We start from the raw sequence: 12,850 nt of genomic DNA, 5'->3' as shown, positions 1-12,850 counted from the left end.
GAGAGAGAGAATATGAGTCATACTAACCTCATAAAACGCTCCTGTAGGTGTCACGCGGGAAAAGTTTGAGCTGCTCCGATGTCTCTGGGGTTCATTGGGAATTGGGAATGAATGTTGTAGATATGGAAACGAGCGTTCTTAAGTATCTTGTATTCTAAAAATATTCATCAGTGTTTCGGCACGATTCACAGAGAACGAGAATATAAAGGGACGTTGTAGCGGGAGATGTTGTTATAAATACTATTTCTGAGACCTGATTTACACCTGCTATAATGATGTGGTTTGGTCGAATCGATCGCAAGAGTCGTTCGCATTTATATTTGTTAAACGCGTACAGGCTTCGCAAAGTGTTGCCCACAATCTCTGCACAGTGTTATGTTTTGTTGGTTGATCAAAGGTAAACCTTATTGTACGGAGCCCCTAAGGGGACATGGACGAAAAATTAAATAAAGTTTAGTTTCGCGTGCGCACGTGAAACTATTGCGTGCACACATGAAACTATCGTGTTTAGTTTCGCTTGCGCACGTGAAGCTATTGTGCGCGCGCGTGAAACTATCACGGGCGCACACGAAACTAAACGCGATAGTTGTAAGGGGTACCTAAGTGGACATGGAGGAAAAATTAAATAAAGTTTCGTTTCGCGTGCGCATGTGAAACTATCGCGTGCACACGTGAAACTATCGTGTTTAGTTTCACGTGCTCACGTGAAACTATCGCGTGCGCACGGGAACTAAATGCGATAGTTGTAAGGAGGCCCTAAGGGGACATGGAGGAAAAATTAAATAAAGTTTAGTTTCACGTGTGCACGTGAAACTATCGCATTTAGTTTCACGTGCGCACGCGATAGTTTCACGTGTGCACGCGAAACTAAACTTTATTTAATTTTTCCTCCATGTTCCCTTAGTGGCTCCGTACAAGTTTTGCGTAAGCACGCGAAACTAAACATTTTAAAAAAAATCTGCACATGAAGGTTTTGCGTGAGCACATGAAACTAAACTTTAGATTTTTTTACTCCAATGTCACCTTAGGGGCTCGGTATTATTTATATCTTGTTAAATCTTAAAAAAATAACTAACCTTTAGTAGAAAGATCGATTGGCTGCACATTTGCTTTCGGTACTGTTTCCTGAACTCTTCTTGTTCACCATCACCCCTCCTCTTCTCCTCTGTTTATTTATTCAACAGGAATGACCGGCAACTATCTCCTAACTAACCCTCTCCTACGGCCCCACGACACTAACAACCCTTATAACAACCTTCTCGCCGAAACCATCGTCTGCAACACACCTTCACCTCCGGCTTTCCACTCCCCAGGTGCTCCAGATCCTCCCGTCTGTTTTCCTGCCTTTTCGCAACGCCGAGAGGGGTGTGGGGTGGAAAAATAAAGGGTTATTCACAGCACTTTAAACACAAGACTATAATTTGCTGAGTATCTGTCATGGTGTCACTGCGGCCATGTGGTCGTTTTGCTTTTCTTTTAAAAGATTTGTTTTTCTCAACACGCATAGCTGCATGAATTTTGCTTTTGTTTTCGTTTCCTCCACAGTCATTAGTTCACCCCCCCGGTTCTTGTTTTTCTCTATTTTGAGAGGCGTTATGATTGACACGTGTTGATCGGCATATGTGCCGTTATATTTCCCATTTCCCACCCTATATTGTTTATCAGACAGGCTGTGATTGGCATTCCTTCAGTGTCGTCTATATACTTTACCCTTTCGACAAAATAAACAGGAACAAACAGGTTTAGCATTTAGCGTCCTCGTTCCCATCAACCAGAGTATATGTATCCACTCGCTACATAGGCGTCGAATCCTGAATGCTTTGATGATAAAATGAGTTAGTGGAAATAAAAGAGGCTGTGTGGAAAGCGTGGCATTCGTGCATCGTCTCTGCACGTATATGGGAATTGGTCTTTGCATTCAGATTGTTAACAGGCTTTTGAAAGAAATTGGAAAGTCACATCCGTCTGTCGGCGTTTCCATCATGCTGCTCGTCAGCCGTAGACAGTGAGCTAATCACCGTGCACTTCTAGTTCCTCACGTAAGGTTACCTACAGGTTACGTGTGATGACAACGAAATGGATGACTCCCTGAAATCACACTGTCTCGAACAGTACACTAGAAATTTCGGTAACACTTTAAACTAAGGTTCATTATTTAACTACATTGGTTAACATGAACTAATAGTGAACTGCACTTATACAGCCTTTATTAATCTTTATTAATGTTAATTTCAACAATTAGTAATACTAATTAACATTAACAAAGATTAATAAATACTGTAACAAATGTATTGCTCATGGTTTGTTCATGTTAGTTAATACATTAACTAATGTTAACTAATGAACCTTATTGTAAAGTGTTACCAAAAAAACCTTATGTTGTAGGGTTCTCACAATACAAACATTTCAGTTATTAGTACTTAAAAGTACACTGTAAAAATTAAGTAAGTAATTTTAACTTACTATTATTTATCTTTACTATAGATTTGTTGTTTTAACTTATAAGTTTAAGTCTAACTTCAGTTTATAAGTTGTAGCAACTCATCTCTTGTCAGGAGAAATAATATTAGGTTGAAATGACTTGTAAATCTGAGTTGATTAAACAAAAATATTTATGTCAGCAAATAATTTTTGGTAACACATTACAATAAGGTTCATTAGTTAACATTAGTTCATGTATTAACTAAGATGAACAAACTATGAGCGGTACATTTGTTACAGTATTTATTAATCTTTGTTAATGTTAGTTAATAGAAATAAAGCTTTAATTGTTTGTTCATGTTAGTTCACAGTGCATTAACTAACGTTAACAAGATTTTAATAAAGTATTATTAATTGTTAACATTATCAAAGATTAATAAATGCTTTATAAGTGCAGTTCATTATTAGTTGACTAATGTTGTTCACTAATGTTAACTAATGAACCTTATTGTAAAGTGTTACCATTTTGGAAAATGTTTTACGATAAGGTTGTATTTGTAAACAAGTAAATGCATTAACAGGGCATCAACAATATGGTTTTACAGCACATATTAATTCTTGTTAATGTTAGTTAATGTCAGTACAGTTACTCGTGTTAGTTCATAGTGCATTATTTTATGTTAACCGTTACAACGCTTGATTTTATAAATGTATTAGTAAATGCTGAAATTACCATTAGCTAAAATTAAAGGCCGGGTAAATGATATCTGAAAAACGCTTTGGAAAATGGAGTCGGGCCGACTACCAAAACACCCTTGTAGCCAATCAGCAGTAAGGGGCGTGTCTACTAACCGAAATCGTTGCCTGGGTTGACTATGTGTAGGCGGGTCTATCAAAGGAAGGTCCAGATTCTATTGGGGTAGGGGCGTGTTTGTTTAGGTGATTTCAAATATCAACATTGGCTTTCAGAGTTCATGGACCCTACCTTTAATAAATGCTGTTTATTTTTAGGGCTGTGAATCGAATTCAGATGTTCCAGATCGATTCTATTTCGATTCACAAGCTATCAAGTCGATTCTCGATTCAATGCCGATTCTCGGGCCGATTTTAATACTCGTTTTTCGATTCAACTCAATTAATATAGATTATATAGAATATTTTATTATATTTTATTAGAATATTATATTATATTCGAATATTATATTAAATTAGAATGTATTAGAATTAAGACTGAATGAATGAATGACAGGTTCGCCGCTCGTTCCTTGGTAACATCATCTAGTGGAGAAGACTAGTAATTAGATTAAATGTAATCTTACGTTCAATGTTTTTGGAAATAAATATGGAAAAAAATCGATTCGTGGGCTTTAAGAATCGATTTTGAATCGACCATGTAAAAAAACGATTAATCGAAAAATCAAATTTTTTTGCCCAGCCCTATTCATGTTTAGTTCCTGTTTGCTTAAGCATTACCGTATTTTCCGGACTATAAGTCGAACTTTTTTCATAGTTTGGCTAGTCCAGCGACTTATAGTCAGGTGCGACTTATATGTCAAAATTAATTCATACTGACTAACATGAACCAAAGGAAAACATTACCATCTACATCCAAGAGAGGGCGCTATATGTTGCTCCTGTAGCCTTCCCCTGAAAAAAACTGTTTACTGAAACATTAACTTAAAGACAATGGAGAAAGACTTAAAAAACAAAATGCCCCCCAAAAGAATAATAATTTTCTAAATAAATGCGACTTATAGTCCAGTGCGACTTATATGTTTTTTCCTCTTCATGACGCATTTTTTGACTGAAAATATGGTAATTAATTGTTAACAAATACAACCTTATTGTAAAGTGTTACCCCAGTTTTATTACCACATCAAAATGACGATGACGTCTTATATACATTTTTTAAACTAAATTGATTTTAAAATATTTATTAGCTAACAATTACACTCTCAAAGGAATATTCAACTTTCATAAAAAAACAGATAATTTACTCACTCCCATGTCATCCAAAATGTTTGTCTTTCTTTGTTCAGTCTTTTTGAGGAAAACATTCCAGGATTTTCATATTTTTTTTCACCTTTTTGCGTGATTACATAATAGGTAAGGTGAGGCATCAAACGGCTAGTGCAAGCTAAGAAGTTTTTTTTTTTTTTGCAGAAAATGATGATTGTTTCGCTAGATAAGACCCTTATGCCTCATTTGGGATCATTTAGAGCCCTATGAAGCTGCATTGAAACAGCAATTTTAAACTGCATAAAAACTGTTAACCATTAATGTCCACTATATGGAGAAAAATCCTGAAATGTTTTCCTTAAAAAACTTAATTTCTTCTCGACTGAACAAAGAAAGACATAAACATCTTGGATGACGTGGGGGTTGAGTAAATAATCAGGATTTTTTATAAAAAAATATGAAATATTTTTCTCCAAGCGTAGGTAACTGAGCTGTCTTCACTACCTATACTTGATGTGAATGCATGCAGATCTTCAATTGTTGAATGGCTTGTTTATATTTATATGCATAACCGCACAGCTATTCAGCTTTTCCTACAAAACCGTGTCGTAAATTTACAAATATACGGAATTGATTCATTTGGAAACTAAGTTTGTGCTTGATTTATAGAAGCACACCACCAATGTAATCTATATGAATACATGTTTCTTTATGAAAGCAGAGATCTTACAAAGAGTTTTTGGCAGAAAATGCCAAGTTACTCCATAAAAATTAATTTGTCAGGGTCATTCGTCACTGCTTGAAAACGTTTGAGTTTTGTGCCACTTACTTTTTCTTCAGCCTTTCCATCAGCACAGTCGCGTGGGTGAGAGTTCTCGTTCCACTAATCATATATAAGAGGGATTTTTGTTTTTAGCTTGAGATTGAAGCAACTTAATGGCTCATCAACTTTACTAAAGGCCGCAGAGTGCATCGTGAACGCGTCGCGCGAGGCTTAACGCCGTGTCGGTGAACAAAAGAAACACTTTAGCGTGCGCCAGGCTCTAATTGCATCCGAACAGCTCGCTCAAAAATGATTTCACAGAGACCTTCGCTCTTTACGTCCCATTTCGACAAATACCGGCAGTGGAAAATAAAGAATAGCTACGCTTAATGTAAACATGCCTGGGCTTCGAGTGCATGAAGTATTGCACAGTTGTGAATTCGACTCAAGAGACCGAAGAATCAAAGATGCCGTCTGGTTTTTTTCCCAGAATTCCTCCTCTCCAGCATGTCCACTAAAATTCCATTTGCATCTGTTGGCACAGCTCTCCCGACAATACCTGTCTGTATTAAACCGATTGCCGACGCATAAACAAATGCAAATAATTTCGGCCAAGTTGATGTTTCACGGTTGCTTGCCTTACTTTCTTCTTTCCTTTATCCCCCCGCTCTGTCCCTCTCCGCTCTCGCTCGGCTCTTTGATGTCTGTTTGTGCCTTCTTTTCTTGTTCGACAATAAAGACTCTTCTTATCTCACAGCTGAACACATATGTTTTGTGCATTGTCATCCCCACGATCTTGCATTCGTTTCAAACGACTATAAAACCATCTGCATGGAACCAAGCAGCAGTCCATAAAATCCATACCATCGCTCTCTTTATGTTTTATTATTCATTTATTTATTTCAATTGCATTTTTAAGAGCCAATAAGTACAACTGTTTTTATTGCCGTTTCACACTGCTTTGCGATTACAACTTGAGATGTTTATCCATTCATATAAGCATAAACAGAAATGAGTTGTTGAAGATTGCTTGGGTGCTGAACCCATTACACGTGTCACGTGTCCTGAATTCAGTCCTGATCCTGATGGATCTGCTCATTAATGAAGTGAACTCACACTAATGACATTGATTAAAAAAACCCATTCCTTGAAGCTTCATTGCTTTGCGTATTCACGTTTTATTAATGACACACACTTGCTGGAATTACAGTCGGAAATGATTTTTAATCCGAATTAACTGGCGAGATCTTTCATCATTTGTTTAGGACGGGTTTGTGCTTCATTTGAATTGAATGGAGAGTGAGTCTAATTTGAGTTCTAGCGCACAGGATCTAATTGAATTGTAATTTAAAGTCTGTGTAAAGTGATATTAAATATGTGAGTTTGTAACACCACAGAACAGTGTTATTAACCATTAAGCCAAATTTAAAGGTGCAGTGTGTAATTTTTAGAAGGATCTGGAAAATAATATACAAAACTATATGATCAGGGGTGTATAAAGACCTTTCATAATGAACCGTTATGTGTTTATTGCCTTAGAATGAGACGTTTTTATCTACATACACAGAGGGTCCCCTTACATGGAAGCTGCCATTTTGTGCAGCCATGTTTCTACAGAAGCCCTTAACGGACAAACTTTTTTACTAAGTTGTCTTCAACGATGACATGTTTGTCCAGTGGCGGCTACCGTAGCTTCTCTTATGTGTTTCAAAAGCAAGAGGTGAGCAGTGGACTAAGCCGTTGGTTGCAATTTGCAACCTCACCACTAGATGCCACTAAAATGTACACAGTGCACCTTTAAATGATACAAAAGAAAAAAATCACCTGCCCCTATTTGCGGGAATACTGCGAATGCGTGAACTTTCAAACAGGGGATTATCACGCCTGCGTTTTTCGTGGGCGGGACTTGTCAACTTTGTGCATGGCCACTTCTGGCACAGTTCAACAGTGGCTAAAACGAAGGCTAGATGTCACTGCTCTGTTGTTAGTCGAACAAACAACGCCAATCTTTCTTAAGTTTTCTTGGATTCCCGACTGAATTGAGTCTAGGAGTGGATGATGTGGCACTTTTTTACAACATTGCAGTGTTTAAAAGCAGCTTTACAAGAGAAAAAAACATAGAAAATATGGGAATTATTTATATATATAGAATTATTTATATATATAACTCAATGTACAAGTCAGAAATTAAGCTTTGTTTTTGCACAGGGCTACTAAAGGGTTAATAGTGCCACATTGTGATAAACTGTAAAAATTACAAATTTGACCTCTTAGCAAAAGGAAAAAACACCAACATTCAAAAATGCATGATAAAAAGGTTTCATAGCTCTTCAATCAAAAAATGTGATTATAATGGAAGTCAATGGGGAAAAAACAGCCACTAACAATAAATGAGGGAGAAAAAAATTAAAACTGATGCTACACAAAAACTAAAAATGTTTCAAAGCCAATGTTTTTACCAATCTTTGGCATGCCCAAGAATGTGAAAAAGGTAAACAAAAATCCAGTTCACAATCACTTCCCACATTGAAAATCAGTCATTTTGTGTGTGTTTTTTCCCCAAATCAGTGACACACCTTATAAACTTGGCAATTAAAGGGTTAAAATCATGGAATTTTTGTGAAGATTTGGTAGTTTTGATCAGTACTGAGGTTGATTAACAGATTTATGAACAAAAATTTGGAAAAAATATTCATCTGATAAACCCCTACAGCCGTTGAACTCAGTGGATGCCCCCATCCACCAACAACACGAAAGGGTAGTAAATTTGCCCACGGTATATCGTTGAGTTTTTAAAAAATTTCAAAGCATTTTCTTAAAATATATGTAAATATAAGATTTTTCACCAAAAATCATTCAATTTGATAAAACAGAGAAAAAGTTGTGGCCAAATTAAGAGTAAAAAAAACCCTCTAGTGGATGAAAACATCCCCAACAACACATAAGGGTTAAGGATTGTGTACTACTACAATCACCGCATTTTGAGAGAATTTTGTGTTAAAATGTTATGCGACAAAACATAAACTTGATTGTCATTTGCGTGCTGTCTTTACTATTTGGTTGTACTGCATACTGTCTGAAGCCTTAATATGCGTGTCGGGCTCGCGGTTGAGGGGTGCAAGCAAAAAAAAAAACGTATAAAAACAACGCGTGAGTAAAGTATTGAGATGTTTCACGATTTTTTTTGTGCTTGAATATTTAAATTGGCCAATTGGGGACTGTTGCATTGCTGCTAACAACACATTAATTTTTTAACACGTTTGTAATAATTATATTACCAATGATAGAGAAATAAATCAACTTTCTGATGGTAATTATATGACCAGCACCTGTATATAAAAAGAATAAAATAGAATATATGGTATTACTGCAAAGTTTTGTGTTCTCACAAATAAATAAAAATTAGAACGGTATTAACTAATTACTATAAAATTGGAAATAACTTTCCTTCGAGTATAAGATGTTTAGTCAATATGATTAATGACAGGCATCATATTTAATACGACATGCCTTTCCATCTTATGTGAAAATGGCCCCTAACAAAAGAATTACGTGATAGCAGGTTTTATATTACATAAAGAATTTGCAAACAGCAGTGCAAAAACATCATTAGGTGCATCTCAGCACCATACGCTTACAAAAGTGAAATAGTGACATATATAGCAATAAAAGCTATATTAACAGAAATAACGTAACCCTAAATTAATCTGTATTCCTTCAATTGAGTCATTCACCGGAAGTGGCCATGCACAAAGATCCTTGAAAGCCGAAGTTCTACGTATCGGCGTGAAAATCCCCTATTGGAGGCTTGCGATTGTGTTAGGGGCGGGGCTATGCTCGGTGGCACCAGTGTGTCATTGAGCCACCGTTTTAGCCCCGCCCAAATAATCCTGCACATAGAAATGTGAATAAACTTTTTAATGGTGTAACTTCACAATTCGGTACTACACATTTTTCTGTGATGTGACAAACTGAAAACACATACTGTATTTAATATCAATTTACACAGACTTTAAATGTCTTGGATTATTAAAATTGTTATGTGACTGCAGTGTTGAATTTTGTGGAATTGTATATGATTCAATAAATCCATCCAATTCAAATTCTGATTTAACATCCTGTGCCGCTTGAGCAGTTCAATACAAACTCCAGCTCATGAATTGAACAAGAGCAAATTTATCCTTTATATTATTTCCCAAAAATAATTGTTTTTTAGTGCGCGGAATTAGAACCTTCTTTTTTTATTATTGGTATTTATAGCATAATTTGTTTAAATTGTGAGTGAATTGAAATGCAAGTGATGGATCTCGACGGACAGACTGAATTCAGGCCCTTGTAATTTGTAAGCTTTCTTTTTGGTGATTTCTCACTTTTCTGTCATTGCTGCGATTTTAAAAAGCGTTGTTTCACTCTTTTTCTTTTCGCACATGGGCAGTTCTCAGGTCAGCTAGCCTGAGCAGACACACATGATGTGAGTGTTTGCACCCTGCCTGCTGTCTGTGATCTCTGTCGATTGGCATCGGTGTGCCTGGCCGTCTGTGTGCAATATTAACATGCTTTTATTTCTGTTGTGTTTTGTGCAAACCTTTGCAGCACGTTTACGTCGTTGTTTTATTTAGTTTTTGCTTTCCACATTTGCGTTTAACATTCATTTACAATAATAGCTTGCGTTCACATCTTTATGAATGGTTGTGTGTGCGTGCGTGTGTGTGCGTGCGTGTGCTATTGCAAGAAGTTCTTTGGCTGCTCTGTAAAATATTTCTTTGTTTTTTTATTTTTATACTGTTAAGGACATACGTTTCACAGAATAAAAATAATTTTTATATCGGGTTTGTTTGGGAAATTTTGAATTTTTTTTTTTTGGTAAATTAATTGTGCATTTTAATTATTCTTATTTGTAACAAGAGCATAATATTAGCTATTTTTTAGATAGCATCAGGATTCGTGGTCGATATATCATTTGACCACAAATTTTTAATTCGCAGTGTGATGAGAAAGTTTATGTCCTTAATAGTAAAAAATACCCAATATTTTTTGTTTGTCATTTCATATAGGTGATCATTTGTTTTTGTTCTCACTTTTGAGGTACTGAATTGTTCTTCTGTGATTTTAGGCCAGCACTCGCTGACGAACAGCCGTGATGTCAGCACCATGGACACCCTCCCTCTTAACGGCAACTTCAACAACAGTTACTCTCTAAGAGAGGACGACTACGAAGACCCCGCTTTGCGCTGCCCGGCCGAATGCGCTTTAGCCCTGGATGATGCCGCCTTTGAAAAGATGATCATCTCCGAGCTGGTTCACAACAATCTGAGGCCTCGTGGGCCGCCGCAGAACCAAAAAGGCACAAAATGCGAACAGGGGTTAAAACGCAGAGACCCAGCAGCGCAGCAGACGCGCGTCAGCATCGACGGGGGCGTCGGTAACAGCAGTGGGAGCGAAGACGATGCCATAGTTGCTGATGCCGACACCTCCGCTTTGCCACCGTCCACAAGCCACCCGGCGCTGGAGCTTCTTCTCCTTCACCCGAACCACCGGGAGGTCCTTGAGGCCCCGCTTTTGCCCCAGCGAACTCATTCCCTCCTTTACTGTGCCCAAAGGGCATCTCGACGCGCCGCCAGGCCGCAAGAGGAGAGTAGAGAGCCAGAAGAAGAAGATGATGAAGAAATGCCGGCGGAAGAAGAGAACACGCCCTCGCCAAATAACAGAGACTCGTTGTACACGAGCATGCCCAATCTCAGAGACTCATCGCCCTTGGATTCGGCAGACCATGCTGATGGAGAGGACGACGGTTCCCTTTGCTCATCCGCTCGCGGTGAACCAGAGGAACTCTGCCATAAGAGTTTGCCCGACCTGGGCGACGGGACCCAACCACTTTCTTACTATCAAATTAGCCGGCGGGGGACCAGCGAGGGCTGCATCGGCCCCGAGCTCCCCGACGGCTGCCTTCCGGAGGAGGGTGAAGCCGATAAAGACGGACAGATGCAGCTAATCACCAGCCTCTGAGTCCAAAATTTTCACTTTTATTCCAGTTATCCTCTTACTTTTCTCACTCCGACAAACTGCAAGAGAGGGACTCGTCGACGGCACAATGACTTTTTTTTAAGCAACAGGACAGACGGTCTGTTCGAACTCTCAAGATGTGCTGATGTGGATGCAGTTTCCTGAGCGGCACGCGTCAGTGTTAAGACTGGCATCATACGCATCTGCCAAAACAAAAGCTTTGTATAATTTACTGTAAAAAAAAATAATAAACATGCCAATGTCAGATTTTTTAGGACTTTGAAAACTCTCTTGGCCAGTTTGCAGGTTAATCTTCCTGTCTTGGAAACACAGAGGTTCTCTAATACAGAACGAAGGGTTAAAGACTGAAAAAATAACAAAGAACCACTATTCCAGACTCAGGCCTTATATTTTCTCTATTGCACATATAACTGTTGTACGAATGACAGCTGAAGAAAATATATTTTGCAGTACCACAAGTGTAAAGAAAAAAAAAAGTCAAGCATATGTCCATATTAGAAACATGTCAGACAAATTATAGAGAAGTCGTTGCACATTTTCTTGAAATGTGTGAGGTTTTTTCGTGCATTAAAAACATGAAGGGAGCCAACTGAACCCATAATCACACTCACCAGTGGTTTGTTCTGCTAGGGATTTTGCCATTCAAATGCCAATGTATACGTACGAAAAGAAGCTTAATTCTTATTTGTTCCGCTGAACAAAAGCTGTCTTGCACAAATTTGGAGTGAATTGGACTGATATGTAATTTATTTTACTTTTAAAAAGAAAATGCTGACATTATTTGTCAGGGATCAGGAATATTCATGTGTGTGTCGACACGATACCTTGAGGACATATCTCCGTATTTGACACTAAATAATTTATTAGATGAAGTATGAACTATGGAGTAAAAGGGTTGATACGGACGTGTGCGTGATGTAACACTGTTGATATTCATTTCAATTTTTTCTAAGAGCCCATTGTCATACGCTGATGTAAATTCAACTCATGTTTGATATCAAATAAATGTGACCATTTTTCTTGTTCGCAAATGTCAGTCTCATTCAGTGCGCTGTTAAGCTTGACAAATTGTTCTTATGGAAGTTCGAATGCTAAAAGACTTAAAAATATTTTGCATGTTGCCTTTGTGAATTGTGCCCACTACCATCCTGAAACATCCCCGGGTGATTCTCACGAAACCATTGAAACACCACGGCACTAATGATTTTAGCTTTAAAATGTGTAATATAGTAACATTAAAAAGCATCAGAATTAACACAATACTGTGTTCTACCTTGCACAATGTGTGATTTCAACATAAGAATTTATAATTGTAAATTTTATCTCATTTTCTGCTGAAATTCTCATTACCGCAATGTGTCCGGCTGTGTTTGAACATGCGTTATGTTGTAATTTAATCAAATTAACACAAAAATATTAAGAAAAAAAATAAATAGATGTTTTGCTAGACTACTTTAGATGACAGAAAAAATATTTACTGAATATTCATGTATAATAATAATGAAGAAAAATTAGGAAAATGATGTGTCCATGCCTGATGTTCTCATCCTCCGCAACACTTTTTGAGAACAGTTTAAGCACACATACAGAATTTTGTAGATGGCTACCAGGTAAGATAATTTTTTTACAGTTAATTTGAAATATTGTCTTGTCAGAATGCTTACACGACATTTTGATTATCAT

General features: G+C 37.4%; 1 protein-coding gene across 6 annotated transcripts in view; it reads left to right on the top strand.

The window, feature by feature from the left end:
* The window catches only part of LOC141350977 (adhesion G protein-coupled receptor L2-like), a 153,663-nt gene extending 141,471 nt beyond the window's left edge, over window positions 1–12,192 (top strand). For 2 of the 6 annotated variants that reach the window (XM_073856873.1, XM_073856875.1), the window contains 2 exons: window positions 1,185–1,313; window positions 10,257–12,192. In XM_073856873.1, the coding sequence (XP_073712974.1) occupies window positions 1,185–1,313; window positions 10,257–11,149 (1,022 nt within the window). In that variant the 3' untranslated portion in view covers window positions 11,150–12,192. Of the gene's footprint in view, window positions 1–1,184; window positions 1,314–9,578; window positions 9,615–10,256 lie in introns of all 6 variants that reach the window. The other 4 variants (XM_073856879.1, XM_073856881.1, XM_073856890.1 and 1 more) reach the window with 3 other exon arrangements.
* Window positions 12,193–12,850: the final 658 nt, after the last annotated feature.

Source organism: Misgurnus anguillicaudatus, chromosome 2 (assembly GCF_027580225.2).
Source record: "Misgurnus anguillicaudatus chromosome 2, ASM2758022v2, whole genome shotgun sequence".
NCBI lineage: Eukaryota > Metazoa > Chordata > Actinopteri > Cypriniformes > Cobitidae > Misgurnus > Misgurnus anguillicaudatus.
This window is presented reverse-complemented; position numbering and strand designations above follow the sequence as displayed.